The sequence below is a fragment of the Thunnus maccoyii genome, chromosome 21 (assembly GCF_910596095.1).
Source record: "Thunnus maccoyii chromosome 21, fThuMac1.1, whole genome shotgun sequence".
In the NCBI taxonomy this organism is placed as follows: Eukaryota; Metazoa; Chordata; class Actinopteri; order Scombriformes; family Scombridae; genus Thunnus; species Thunnus maccoyii.
Window position 1 is genome coordinate 6,731,463 of NC_056553.1, and position 14,165 is coordinate 6,745,627.

At 39.3% G+C, this 14,165-nt stretch overlaps 1 protein-coding gene across 1 annotated transcript in view; it reads right to left on the reverse strand.

The window, feature by feature from the left end:
• Positions 1 to 14,165, reverse strand: part of adgrg2a (adhesion G protein-coupled receptor G2a) — a 30,328-nt gene that overhangs the window by 14,130 nt on the left and 2,033 nt on the right. Inside the window, exons 2-14 of the mRNA XM_042398615.1 lie at positions 9,479 to 9,576; positions 8,330 to 8,655; positions 7,483 to 7,741; positions 6,616 to 6,675; positions 6,142 to 6,183; positions 5,940 to 6,020; positions 4,088 to 4,453; positions 3,933 to 3,980; positions 3,766 to 3,839; positions 1,103 to 1,192; positions 968 to 1,005; positions 731 to 870; positions 3 to 114 (exon numbers count right to left, since the gene is read on the reverse strand). Coding sequence (XP_042254549.1) covers positions 3 to 114; positions 731 to 870; positions 968 to 1,005; positions 1,103 to 1,192; positions 3,766 to 3,839; positions 3,933 to 3,980; positions 4,088 to 4,453; positions 5,940 to 6,020; positions 6,142 to 6,183; positions 6,616 to 6,675; positions 7,483 to 7,741; positions 8,330 to 8,655; positions 9,479 to 9,572 — 1,730 coding nt within the window. The 5' untranslated portion in view covers positions 9,573 to 9,576. The remainder of the gene's footprint in view (positions 1 to 2; positions 115 to 730; positions 871 to 967; positions 1,006 to 1,102; positions 1,193 to 3,765; positions 3,840 to 3,932; positions 3,981 to 4,087; positions 4,454 to 5,939; positions 6,021 to 6,141; positions 6,184 to 6,615; positions 6,676 to 7,482; positions 7,742 to 8,329; positions 8,656 to 9,478; positions 9,577 to 14,165) is intronic.

Genomic DNA, 14,165 nt, shown 5'->3' on the forward strand with positions numbered 1-14,165 from the left:
ACCATGTAAGATCGGAGTATTGCTTTTCCTGACAGATATCATCTAGTGAAGATGAGGACATGCACCTCATAAAGCTGCCACTAGAGGACTCCATATCCCCACACAGATCTAGACCTGATGTGGACAAAATTAAATGGTTATTATTACTTTTAAATTCAGGTTCAGATTTATGTTTAGGTTTAGGGTAAGTCTAAGGTTAGGATAGAGGTTAGATGTTATGGTTAAAGTTAAGGTTAGAGGTTAAGGAATGCTTGCAGGTACTGAGGTACAATACAACTGTGTTTGTTCGTGAATTTTTGAATGTTCATGTCTACAATATTTGTATGTGTTTTGATCTGTCAGTGTTTTGCATGTGTTTTAAGCGTGGGTGCATTTTGCATGTTTGGAAAATACTACGTGTGTTTATGCTCATACAGTACACTGTAACTGTGTGTGTTTACTGTAAGTCTGCACTATTACACGTGACTTTGAGAGTGGGTTTGAAGCCACAATTTGTAATTCAAATGTAATTAAAAGTATAGATATGAAACATGGTTTCACCTCAAATTGAGTAGCAGGTCTTGAAATACACGTTTGTAAGTTTGTAATGTTTTCTGATGCAGTTCTTTTACATGTCAAGCAGTTTATATGCTCAACTAACTGGGTATTAGTGATGGAGTGTGCATGTTGTTTGGGTGAAGATAACTATATATAGGCAGGTAGATACAATGACTGATTGATAGCTGCTCACCGACTCTCTCCACCTCTCCCATGATTGTTGCTTTTATTTCTTCATCTCCAGCTCGCTGCAGTGCAGAGATTCCAGCCTGCTGCAGTTCACACGCTGAGACGGCATTTGTGAGCTTCAACAGCACGTAGCAGTTTGTTTTGCTGGAAACAGAAACAAAATATTCACACCACTGTGAGGAGGTACAATCTGAAGTATGTATGTAGCAGTTACACACAATTGCTACTAATGTGCTGTTACCTGATTGTGCTTTTTACACCACAGTTCACCTTTATTACCTGCAAAGAGAGATGGGGAAAGTTGTAGTCATTTGCCTGCCTTACAGAAGAAACTTTACTCTAAATAAGTGAAGAGTTATTTCCGGGACAGACTCACCTGAGCTTCTGTGTTACCCTGACAGAGATCTAAAAAGCCTGTTTCCGTTGCCTCACTTTTGTCACTGCTGCAACCAAACGCTTTTGACACCTGAGTGAGAGATGGAGAAACAGAGGCAGAGAGATACCGTTACTGTGTGGGAGGTGATGAGAGCTAAAGACATACATACAGTTTGAGCATGAAAAGAATGACACATTTTATTCGCTCTGTACGCCAGAAATAAATACAGTGACTGAGGTTAAAGTGCAGACTTTCAGCTTGAATTTGTAGATGTTTGGGAAGTGTCACCCTTGTTATACATAGGGCACCAAAATATAATGGACTATTATGGGTTGAATCGTGTCTTTTTTTTAAATTATTCAGACAGCTTTTGTTTGTTAAAATAATAAATAAATAAATCACATTGAAAATTGGTGCTGTCTGTCTTGCTTTCAGCCCTTTATTCTAAGTGTCCCTAAGTCAGGACCATGGGGTTTTGCTTTTGTTTTTTGTTGTTTTTCTTTTTTTTTCTTGTTAGTAAATCCTTTACAAATTAGGAAGCAGCTCAACCCCATCAGATTTGTGCTGATGCAGTAGTGTGCTGAATCAAAGCTGAAAGTTTAAGCTTACGCCTTCATGAGGGGCCAAACAGGAACAATGAACAATTCAAACATCACGTAAGGCATTGCTCAGTAATCATCTGTGTCACCTATATTACCTGTCTTTGCTTTACACATTGTAGTACCAGTAGTGGTTCAATCAAATCAATCCAGCCAAAAGAACAAACAAAAAATCAAATTCCAACATAATTTCCAACAAATAGTCACAAAAAGTAAATAATAACAGTTCAACTTAGCTTGTAAGGAAATACCTCAAGTCTTGCTCTGCAGTTCATGATGCGATAGTGTGTTTAATTTATGTATCCAAAACGCTTCACATTAGATCCAGATAGTCAATTTGCTTCTTGCAATTCACTTTCTAACTACCTTGAAAGTGCAGACTATAAATTGTGTGGCTGTGTTCCAGAAAAAGGTTTTGCTGCAGGAGAAGTTGGATCCTGTCTCCTAATGGTGCCTTTGTGTTCTGAAATCTGAATTTTCAGTTGTCACTTTGTCCTCCCCACATACTGTACATCAAGCCTCATGGGCATTACAGCATGTAAACAACCCCACCGGTGGCACAAGTAGCACATTAAAGATCTGTCCTGAATGGGGATTAGGGTTGTGTTATTGCAATGAGTGCATGACAAGGAGAACTCGGGTTATCATGGACTTTGGTGCGACTTCTCAAGTCTGAAGATTTTTGCCTCTTGTATGCAAAAAGAGGAGGGTCTCTAAACAAATTTCAAACTCTTTCATCAGAACTCAAAATATGTTTTAATACTATAGATTTAATTTGCAATCAACAAATGTTTAAAGTCTGTGATCCTCAGGCATCAACTGATCATTGGTACCTTCCCTGGTGAGTAACTGCCAGGTTGCACTGCAGCCATCTTCACTTTTTATTTGTTTTGAAGGCCTTTTTGCCCTCAGTTTGTGAAACATTTGTCTTTTGACCGACTTGGTGGATCAGGAACATTCCATTCTTTTGCCAAGAGGTGCAGCACAAAATCCTCAATTGAATATCAGTGTCTCTGCCTGAATTAGTATAGTTTTTAGCAAGGGAGCTCCACCCACTGGTGACTGAAAATCACTGTCAGTTCTGTTGATACTGTATGATATACAGTACATTACTTCCTGATTAAAAGCGAAAGAAGACAGTCAGAGAAGCCAAAGACAAAGTCACAATCTGACAACTCTTAACCTTAAAAAACATGCTTATGTAGGCGTAGATTTGTGTTGAACTGAAGCAAAAAGCCGAACTGAGGACAGAGGCAGCACTTGATGTAATCAGAAAAATCACTTACTGATGTACATTTGAACTAAAATGTGATTGTGTAACTTTAGAAAATGAACACCACAGTGGTTATGAATTTTTGAAATGAATCTTTGATCTAGATAAAATGATTTGAATCAGCAAAGGAATTTATAATTTTGTCCTCCAGTTTGACCCTAAAAATACCCTAGTCCTACTGCATTATATTGTTTTAAAGTATATGTAAAAGGGCTATAATTCCTATATACATATATATATGTATATATAAACACCCTAAATACCTAAAAGGCTGAAAGTCAGCACTTAAACCTCAAAGCAATTGTTTAATTTCAAAACTGTTGTGCTGGAGTTGTAAGTGAAAAACAATGAAAGGATGTTAGTGTCCTACTTTTTATGGAGTTAACTTAATATACTGTGCATATGCACCTCTGGTAGAAAAGGAAAAATCAGCATTACTACCATTTTTGATGCTAACGCACACTAAGTTGAACTGGTTGGAACCAGGAAAGAAGGAGAGATCGTTAAAGGTCAAAAGTTTATATCAACACGTCATCCAGGTTTCTTAATTACACCGTGTTAAATAGCGATGGATGGTTGACAATCCAAGTCAAAATTAAATTTCAGGTGCATCACGGGGTTGGAATGTGCAGCAATTTTTGGCAGGAATTTGTTGCTGCTCTAACAAACTAATCCTCTGCCAGCAAGACTTGTTTATGACAAGGTGACATTTAAAGCCATTAGATGAACGACACGGTGTAGAGGTCGAGGCTTAAAGGTTTATGAGAAACCTAAGAAATTTTCACTCTCACCAGGTTTTGGACATCTATCTCAGTCTTAGTGCCTCTTTCAGCCTCCACACTTATAGTCATCCAAAAGTAAGCATCTGCAGAAGAGAATATGTCGTAAGAAGGTGGTAAGCGTACAAGTATGCATCAAATCAAACAAGCAGATGGAACAAAAGGTGAATATAGCTTACTCTCATTGGAACAGAGTTTGCTGATGTCACAGTTTACTGGTGAGGATCCTAAAAGAAAATTTAAGTTTAGTAACACACTACTTATACTGACTCTTTAATTATACACCCACACAAATATGTACCAAATGTGTATGTGTCAGATGTGTCAGACTAACCTGTTGTGAGTGATCTTCTAGGTGTGGTTTGCTTGTCAAGCAGAGTTTTGATTAAAGAAGTTTTGGTGCTAGTTGAGATCTGATTGGGCGGACTGGCGGTAGAGGGCGGAGTAGATCTCGCAGTTGGAGACATGGCGTCTGTAGTAGCTGTTTGATGAGTGGCTACAGGTGAAACCGGAGCTGGATCACTGTTAGTTTTCTCTCCAGTGGCAGGGCCTTGGGCTGTTGTTGAATCTGTGATGGAAGCTGTGGTCGGGTTGAGCGTGCTCAGTGTGGTGGTGGGTGAGGTGACATTTGTTGAGGGTTTGACTGACGGAGGCTCTGACTGACTGCTGTAGACTGTGGTGCCACCAGGAGATGTTGATACTAAAAGTGAAGTACACACAGTGGCTTTAATTGTATTTGGGTATAATACTTCAAGTAAATATCCAAGACATAATTAACAGCACAATTCTGGTTTGACTACTAATATTTGTATTGGTGTCATAAATGTGGGATCTGGGGACATGGCGACCTCACTTAAAAGAAATTTGAGGCTAAAAACAAAATGATAATACAGGTTTTGAAACCCCCAAGTTCACAAAATGTATTTGGAAGAGAAAACAAACATGAACAGTGAAATTATAAATCAAACTATCTGTTCACAGCCATCACAGTTTACAGGAAGTTTTATATTACCTGGTTAAACTATTGGCTATAGGATGTCGCTATGTTCCCAGATCATAGCAGTTATTTCAGTGATTATAATTTTATCATAACTGACAGAAATTATGGACAAAACTACAAAAACAAGACCCAAACTGAAATTAACCTTAAATTTCTGTTTCTTTTTGATCATTTACTGACATGACATTCTTTGTTCTAATAATTCAGTGTCTGATACGCCTCTCCAAAGAAAAATGCTCTCATTCACAGGAGTATCAGTGCCAAAAGGAGCACAAAATGGCTTCTGATATCCATGACTGAAAAGATAAACAAATAAGCACTAGGAACAAAAACTCATCAGCAGAACCAACCAAAAGTAAAAAGGTACCATTATCAGTTTGTTCTTCTCTGAACATCTGCACAAAATGTATCCAAAACAACTTCAGATCATGTTACATCTGCACCTCAGTAACATGCTGGCAGCCTCTCTCTCCCCCTCCCTTTCCCCCTCTGCCTCTGTGTGTGTGTGCTTGATTGCGGGAGTGGAGTCAGGTCACCAGCTGCCGGTTGTCATCATCATCCTGCTCTGCTTCATATACCTGATTCCTACCTCAATACCCTCTAGATCATAGACTCTATTCACACAGTCAGTCACGTTTCCAGCCTAACGCATTACAGTTCTGTCAGTATACAGCATTTGCCTAAGTCTTGTCTCTCCGTGCCTGTAGAAGACCTCAGCCTGACTCCGGCCCTGTCTCCAGTCATCCTGCCTCGCCTGCCTTTGTCAGCAGCTCAGCACACTCCCTGCTCCCTGGATACCACTCTGCTCTGGCTCTCCTTGGTATTTCCCCTGCTTTGCTTGGCTCCAGCTTCTGCCTGGCTCCCCTCAGCATTCCCTCTGCCCTGCTTGGTCTAGCCCACACCTAAGCGTGTGCTCCAGTCTCCCAGCTACCAACCCACTAATAAACTATCTTTCTAACTTACTCACTGCCTCTGGGTTCATTAGCCAAGCCTTAACAGATTGGGAAAATGGCACTATTCCATGAAAACAGGCTATTTTAAATGTATATAAGTATAACTTGTGCAGTAATATAAATTAATGTACAGTTGTTTGGGTTAGTTGTCATTATAGTTGTACCATCACTTGTACTAAAGTGGCATTATGTAATGGCCCCCTAAATAAGAAGTCACTGTCAGCATCACTTACCTGTGAACTCTGTCTGGTTTCTAGTGTCAGTAACAGGTGTTGCTATGACAGGACGTGAGGTAGTACTGGGTGAAGGTGAACCTGAAAAAGGTTAAAGTAGGTAGAAAGAGTATTAAGTGATAATCAGGAGGAAGCCTTGCTGTTCAGAAAATTAGAAATATTGTTTTATTAGATATTATTCTCTAAAAAGAGAGATGCTTACCAGTTGAAGGTGGGAGTAACCGTCCAGATGAAGTTGTAGTTGCTGAAAAAATAAATGTGGTCATTAAGATTTTATCCCTGCACTTCAAGCATGTGGTGTACCTCTGTTCTCTTTTTTCACTCTTGTTGTCTCCATTTATCTGTTTCACTGACTTTTATTACAGTTGTGTAAACTTTCAGAAGGTAATTTTTCCCCAGCAATTAACCTACTCATTTTTTAGTAGCCTTATGGAAGTTTTACAGCTTAATCTTCCCCTTTCTAACTATTAACTGTACAGACAATTTTAGTCATGACTCTCTTAAAAAGCAGATTTAGATGTGGAGAAGCCAACTTGGTTAAATAAAGGTCAAATAAAACACCAAATAAACATTTATAGTATGGGTTTTTAGTTTGTTTGTTTGTTATCTGTTCCCCTAACCCAAGTATATACACTCTGACTAATATACACAACATGCATGTAAATGTGTAAGTCACCTGACGACACCGCTTTTTTGATTCCGTAACCAGAAGCCGAACGTTTCAACCGCCTGTGGTCTACAAGACACATAAAAACATGCAACATTCAACATCCACCATGCTCTAACTACATGCACAACTACAATAGTGTAGTGTAAACAAATACTAGAGATGACAACAACACAAAAATCCCATTTGAAATGCAATGTTGACATTCCTTTAAACCCCAAAAGGAATTAAAAATGTTTCTAGGTTCCTCTGGCACTACAAGAGAGGGTCGGGTGAGAAATTCATGTCCCAACAGTCAGATACATTTGTGAAAGAACAGGCTGCAGTAGAGACTGCTGTAATGCAGGATGAATGCTGGAGGACTTCTATGTTAAAGGTGCAGTGTGTAGAATTTAGTGGCATCTAGTGGGACGGACTCGGCAGTAATGGAATATAATATTCATAGGTACGTTTTACTTAGTGTATAATCACCTGAAAATAAGAATCATGTTCTTGTTACCTTAGAATGAGCCCTTTATATCTACAAAGGGAGCAGGTCCTCTTCCACAGAGGCTGCCATGTTGCAACGCCATGTTTCTACAGTAGCCCAGAACAGACAAACCAAACACTGGCTCTAGAGAGGGCTTTCGTGTTTTTCACGAGCTTTGCAGCCATTGTAGGTTCGTTTACCCTCTTGGAAGGGGGGAGAGGGGGGGAGGGGTATTCAGCTGGTTGCAATTTGCAACCTCACTGTTAGATGCCACTAAATCCCACATACTGGTCCTTTAACAACTACTGCAAACATGCCATGCTATATGCACAAGACTAAGAGCTTGATCAAAGTTAAAACAAATATCTACAATTAGGATCAAGCTGTTTTTAACACGTCTGTCTCACCACACATGAGGTTGGGGTCTCTCTGTCTGGCATTTGGGCTGGTCAGGCCCCAAAACTGAGCATTCCAGCCAATCACAGTGCCATCCTCGCAGAGACCATGATTACTGAGGTCCGGCCATATGCGGAACAGGTACACCTCCACTTCTCCGAGCACGACTCCCGGGGGTCTGTCTCTAGGACGACAGCCCAGCCACAGGGAGCCAGATGGAGGGATGGCCTGAGCGATGACTGTCCTCTCTGCGACCATTTTCCCATCGACCTGAAACATCACACACAGCTCCTATCACTATTATTGCAGAAACAGAAAGAGTTGAGCAAAAAAGTAAATAAAGGCTCTAAAGTTTGAACTCGTCCACTCTTGCATTTGCCCACACTGGCAACAAATCTGCTCTACCTCATTCCAGTTTATTACAACTTGTGTCTTATTTTTGTAGTTTTGGTCTTCATCCCTACCAGTAAGACTGCACTCACCAAGTTATTTGCTGAAATCTGGGTAATATGGCCACATTGCTCAAATGTAATCCAAAGAGGCAAGAAACAAGCATTCACATGATCAGATGGGTTTTAAACAAACCCCACATGAGCCAAACTTACTTCGAAGAGAAAACAAAGCCAAATGGTAAAATTATTAACCAAAATTTGGTTGTAAACATCATACTTTTTAAACCGACTTCATGATTCACCTGTGACCTGCCTTACTTGCCATTTTACCTTCAAAAAAAGTGGTTAATAATCTGACTAAACAGTGACTGTACAGTGGGGCATAACCGCTGTACCACAACAGTACAGTATCTATTTTTATGTACTCGTTTTTGTGTAGCCTGCAATAGCACACCACAGGTATTACCTCCAGGCTAAATGAGTTGCCCAGTACATCTCTCCTCAGGCACACCCTATGCCAGTGTGTTGGGGACAGCCGGAGAGGGAATCGATGTCGGACCCTTAGCAGCCATCCGTACAGAGCCCCATCGTCTCCCTCCAGACCTAGCTCAGGCCGGGGTGCGTGGACCGAGCTGTAAGAGAAGGCCACCCAGGCTCCTGGGACGACCACACGGATGTCCACACACACAGTCATCTGAAAAAGCAGTGGCATGGCGGCCCTGTCCTGCAGGGTCCAGTGGTCCTTACAGCCATTTAATACTGCCTTTGTGTCTCCCAGGAAATAGCCAAACGCTGAAGTTAAAGAAGTGAAGAGAGATATGGTTGAGTTAAATCTCATTGTTTGGAAACTCCTTTTAGCACTATGCAAAGTACAAAGGGGAAAAGAGGAAGTGCTTACAGTAAATCCACAAAGGCTAAGCTTCAGTACAACTATTAATGCTAGTTAGTTAGCATAAAAGATTCAACACAGCTACAGTATCATCATCAATTCCTTTTTTTAACTTTCATAAATTTGACCACTTTGACAAAAACTGATCATTTGTTACACTTTTGTTTCTGACATAGAATTTTGGATCACAGCTTTTCCAAAAAACCCTTATTAAATTATGGATTATTAGTCCCAGAGTAAAATGAAATATATTGTAGGTTATTAGTTTGTAGCTATGCTAGCAGCCTGGCTCTAGGGATGACAATGTTGGTCTGACTGCCATGAAATTTGACACAGATATTCATGTTCCAGAGAATCTTAATGACTGTGGTGATCCCCTGACTCTTCCTCTAGTGCCACCAGCAGTCCTTTACTTTGAACTCGTAAAGGACTGCCTCAGCGATGTAATTTATATCTCTAAATTTAGCTAATGTTTGCATGCTAAACTAAGACAGTGACCATGGTACATGGAATATGACCTATTCTGCATGTTAACAAACTTATTTGCATGCTGACAGGTGCAAAAAATTTCCATTTCCCTGAAGTAAAATCATAATTTAAAACTCTATAAACTCTGTGTGCCTCTGTGTACAAGATGTGCTACAAAAAATAAATTTGCTTTCCCTCGCCTTGACTTGCCTTGCCTTACTTTGATTTTTTTCTCTTGATATGTGAGTCACTAATTACCTCTGGGTGGAGTGGTTGCCAGCAGTGAAAGCCAGATGGCTAGAAGGAAATGATGCGCCCATCTCCACTGGCCTCCAGAGCAAAGGCCATACATCCTCCTGGAAACACAAGAAATGACACATCATCCTCCTCTCAGTTTAATTTGGGATTATTTGCCTTTACATTGTTATTTGTGTTGGCTACTTCTCTATCATTCACTGATGGCTTAACCAAAATATTCAAATTTCATTCATATTATTTTTAGAGAGAACAAAAAGGTTTTTTTGCCAGCTTCCTCTTCCCATATTCCTGTAATCCTCTCCCCTTCTGTGCAGTCTGTGTTTCTAGATTTGCATATGATCATAGCATCTGATTGCTCCAGTCATACGATTACACCAAAATTCTGCTATACTAAAACTTCTGTAAACTAAAACGAGCTGATATAATCTGCGGCTTTGTCTGCACTGACGGACTGACTGCAGGGCAAGGGCCGTCACATCAGACTAGATTACACCTCACCACATTCACACCCTCCTAACTTCCAGGTTTTTGTTGCGTCTTGTTGTGTTTTTATGTTATTGATACACCCCAGTTTAGTCAAACTTAGACAACCACCAACTACATACAGTACTTTGTTACATAATGGCTCAAAAAGGAAAATTCAAAGCATCCATAGTAAGAAAATCCTGATGTAACACTGTTATGTTTATGTTACCCTTATTCCTAAAGCAGCATAATTAGATTTCACCCACTTGACAGCAGTGCAGCAAGCTGAAAACACAACACTAATAAAGTTGTTATGGCCAGTGAGTTGCCTATTTACACAGAACGACATTTGCATTTATTTAGAGTTGTGTTTATGGCCAACTTTTGAATCTAAGCCCAATTTTCATTCTCCTTTAAGTTTTTGTTTAACTCCTGAATAAAATATCTCAGGATTCCATATATTTATTTTGTCATATCATCATATGGTTGTCAGGGGGTTGCTTTCAATGAGCTCATAAGAATACAACAATAAAGGCAAGGACTGGCTTTTATGCTGCTAAATGCTCCACCAAATTCATCACCTAGTTGCTAACTTTGTTTGTCTGCTGTTTGGTGGTTGGTATAGTAGCATACAGGGGTTTATCAGAGCTTTATTGAGCAAATCGAATTATCACAGAATTCTGCATCAGGTGCTAATTCTCCGATGAGTGACCCCTTTCATATTAAACATAGTCATTTCATCCATCGTTAATGTAAAATGTTGATTAGTGCAGCTTTAATATCAGCATTAATCAGCTTTAATATCAGGGAAATAGGGTTTTCCCCTAATGGCATCAGTCATAAACCAGATTTAGGTATTTAAGCTTTTTGATAAAATGCATAACAGTGTAATTGTAAACCGCTCCCACTGAATCTACTCATTATGGTCTCAAATTAGCAGGTTTTATGCAGAAATGTTCCAGCAGTCTTTTTGAGGGAAAAGTCGTTTTGGTTTTACTGTCTCATGACATAATTAGCCGCATTTGGTCTCATCATCTTTGAAGGGGGAAAGAGTCTACTGATTATGCTCAGTACATAAAAACAATGGAGCCTCACAGTAGTTCAGGCAGGCATGGAAGTCAGTTTAAAGTCCCAAACACCCTCCAATAATGTTCTTCCATGACCTGCTTCTCTCAGCACGCAGTCCATATAAACACTCAACAGTCTGCACGCAACAACGCTGAGTTCTGCTGCACCGCTTCCTGCTTCAGAATTTAACTTCCTCCACTTCAACAGCTTACTACTATATTAGCATTCAGTTGTTTGTGATTTTGAATGTTGTTTTTTTTTTATTTTTCTGGTTTCCTTGCCGCTGTCGCCAAGTGCTTACTCATGGGGGAATTTTAGGTCTCTGTAAAATAAAGAATACAGTCAACACCCGCTCTATGTGAAAAGCGGCCTGAGATAACTTCTGTTGTGATTCGACGCCACGTAAATGAAATTGACTTGTCTTAACTTTTTAATGTGTTCATGCTCATCAAAATGTCTTGTATCTCAGGCTCTGCCAGAGGGGAGTTTGTGAGCTCAGCCACACTGCCCAACTAAAACGCACGTTGTAACAATAAAGAGTTAAAATCTTAACGCAAGTATCCTGACTGAAATACATAAGTCACCAGAAAACAGTCATGAATCCTTATTCGTACATGCAAAGCAGGACATATTACTCCAGTACTTTCACCTCATTGGCTCCCAATGCAATATAGAATCAACTTCAAATGTCTACTAACAGTCTTTAAAGCACTAAATCACTTCTCACTATTTACTACACAGTGCACCATATTTAATGTCCACTATTTTATTTAATTTATGTGTGTAAAGGTGTCCACCAGCCCTCAAAAATTCCCACAACAGAATGAAAAAAATATAATGTACTCTACTTTCTGCTAATAATCCCACAATGCAATGCCCCACGTTTTATAGAAGTGAAAATTACGGTTGTGCGACTCCACACCTGCCATTGATAAGTGTCAGAAATCTCAATTTGCTGATAACTACTATCCAGTCTCTGTTTTATAGTATAGAGAGTATCAAATGAGTGGCTGGGCATCCTTTGTTTTTAATAACGTATAAATTACTGATGGTTTAATTTTGGTTGACATAGTGATTTTGTATTGTCTTTGTTTCCAAGGTGACATGTTTTAATTCACCATGACTTTTACTGTTAAATCTTTGACGACGTCAGTCAACACATCACTGTCGGCCTCGGCCCGGAGACGACAGATAAAAATGAGCTTTTAGCTGCATCTGCTGCCATAAATGTACCGTGATTTGTCCCTGTTAAATAATCAATGAAATAAGAAATTAAATAATGTTTCTTTGGTTCCCAGTCTGTGGAGCAAACTGTTTGATTCCCAGAGATTTGTCACAACTGTGTCCACATTCAAATGTTCTCATGTTTAGTTGTGTTTTTTCTGTCTATATCTGTATTTGAGTTGTGTGTCTGTGAGGTGAATGTAGGATTCATTTTATTAAGAGGATGTTTCTTTATTATTATTCTCTTGCTGTTTGCACCTTCTTGTACTTTATTTATTATTCTAGAGATGTTATTTGTTGCTATATACATTTCATCCTATTAACCATTTTGCAAATCACTGGGTTACATGATTATTACTTATTATTATAGGATTTTTGTTACATAAAGACAAACATTTTCCAAGTCACTTATCTCTCTTCTTTAAGTCATCTCGGATAAAACCAGTCAGCTAAACCACTCATGTGTTCTCACAACATTAACTTATCTACTGCCGGCACTTCAGCTACAACAATAGTTAGCTCGAGCGGTGATTTATGAAAAGGAATAATTTTCGCTTTTGTGGAGTCCTATTTTTAGACTCCACCACCTCAGATTAATTACAAAATACAGTCTCATTATGTGTCGGTGTGTACCTTCAAACACGTACACATTATTGTGTCTTGATTGTACTGTAATACAGGGAGTGTCTGCAATTACTCGGAACGTGATTATAAAAAAAAATGTTGATCCACAGGGTTTGCTGGCACAAGTATGTAGCATGAGCATAATGAGTGAAACTGTATACACAGTAACAGCACAGATAAAAATCTAATCATAACTCTTTATAAGTTCATCTATGTTTAATAGTGTTAATCCATATCATTCTTCACACCACAACAGTGTCATTTATTTTTGTTCCCAGACTTTTCTGAAATAGAAGATGGATTAAAGCCTAATAACAGCGTTGGAGATTAAATCTTAAAATAGAGATAAACTGTTTTCTTTGTTCCATTAGATACAAATATAACATCCTAGGGTAATTTCTGTCAAAACTTTAAACTGTAATGTACAGTTTAACAAAACTGTTCATACATACATGATACTGTATTTGCATTTATCTCATTGAATGTGACTGTCCTGTGTCATGTCAGTGAAGGAAACAGTACCTGTTAAAGCCTCGAGGCTACACAGAAGCAGTGCTGCTATTGTTATTCCTACGTTCCCACAGACAACAAAAGGGCACCCAGACATTTTTAGTTACGCTCATCACTCTCCCACTCCTTTATTGTCAGGGCCTTGACTTTGACTTTGGTTACAAGTGTTAAAACCTGTTTGCGTGTGTCATCCACAACCTTTCGTACAATTCATGTTACAGACAAAATGTGAGCATCATAATCAAGTCATTTATGTAAATCGTGTGACCAAAATGAGCAGATTATTTCAATTAGAAATACATTTAAAGGGATTAACAACTGTAGAAAGTAATAACTATTTGATAGGAATCTTGAAATGACTTACCTGATGCTTTTCAAAAGCATCTGCAGAGTCTGCCTGTGCTTTTTGTGTTTGAATATATGTAGCGTGTGTCCTATGGAGGAGGACTTGCCCTCTTCACTCTGGTCACACAGTGCATGTGTCTCTCCATCATTCTGGGATTCTCACTCATCCGTCTTTCATAATTCCTAAATCGCCACAACTGAAATATCTTTCAAAACTTCTTACGGTATCCTCTCGTCGTCGTTTCTCTTCTCCTCTTGTCTCTTCTCTGCTCCTCTCTCTGTTCTCAGTTGCTCTCCCTTGCTCCTCTAATATCCTCCTGTCTCTTACACAAGAGCATCGTCTCAGGTGCCAGAGTGTATGTGTGTGTGTGTGTGTGTGTGTGTGTGTGTTGAGGTGCAATCAGGAAATCAGAATTCCTGAAATGTGAGGTCGGCCAGCAGGAGACACAAC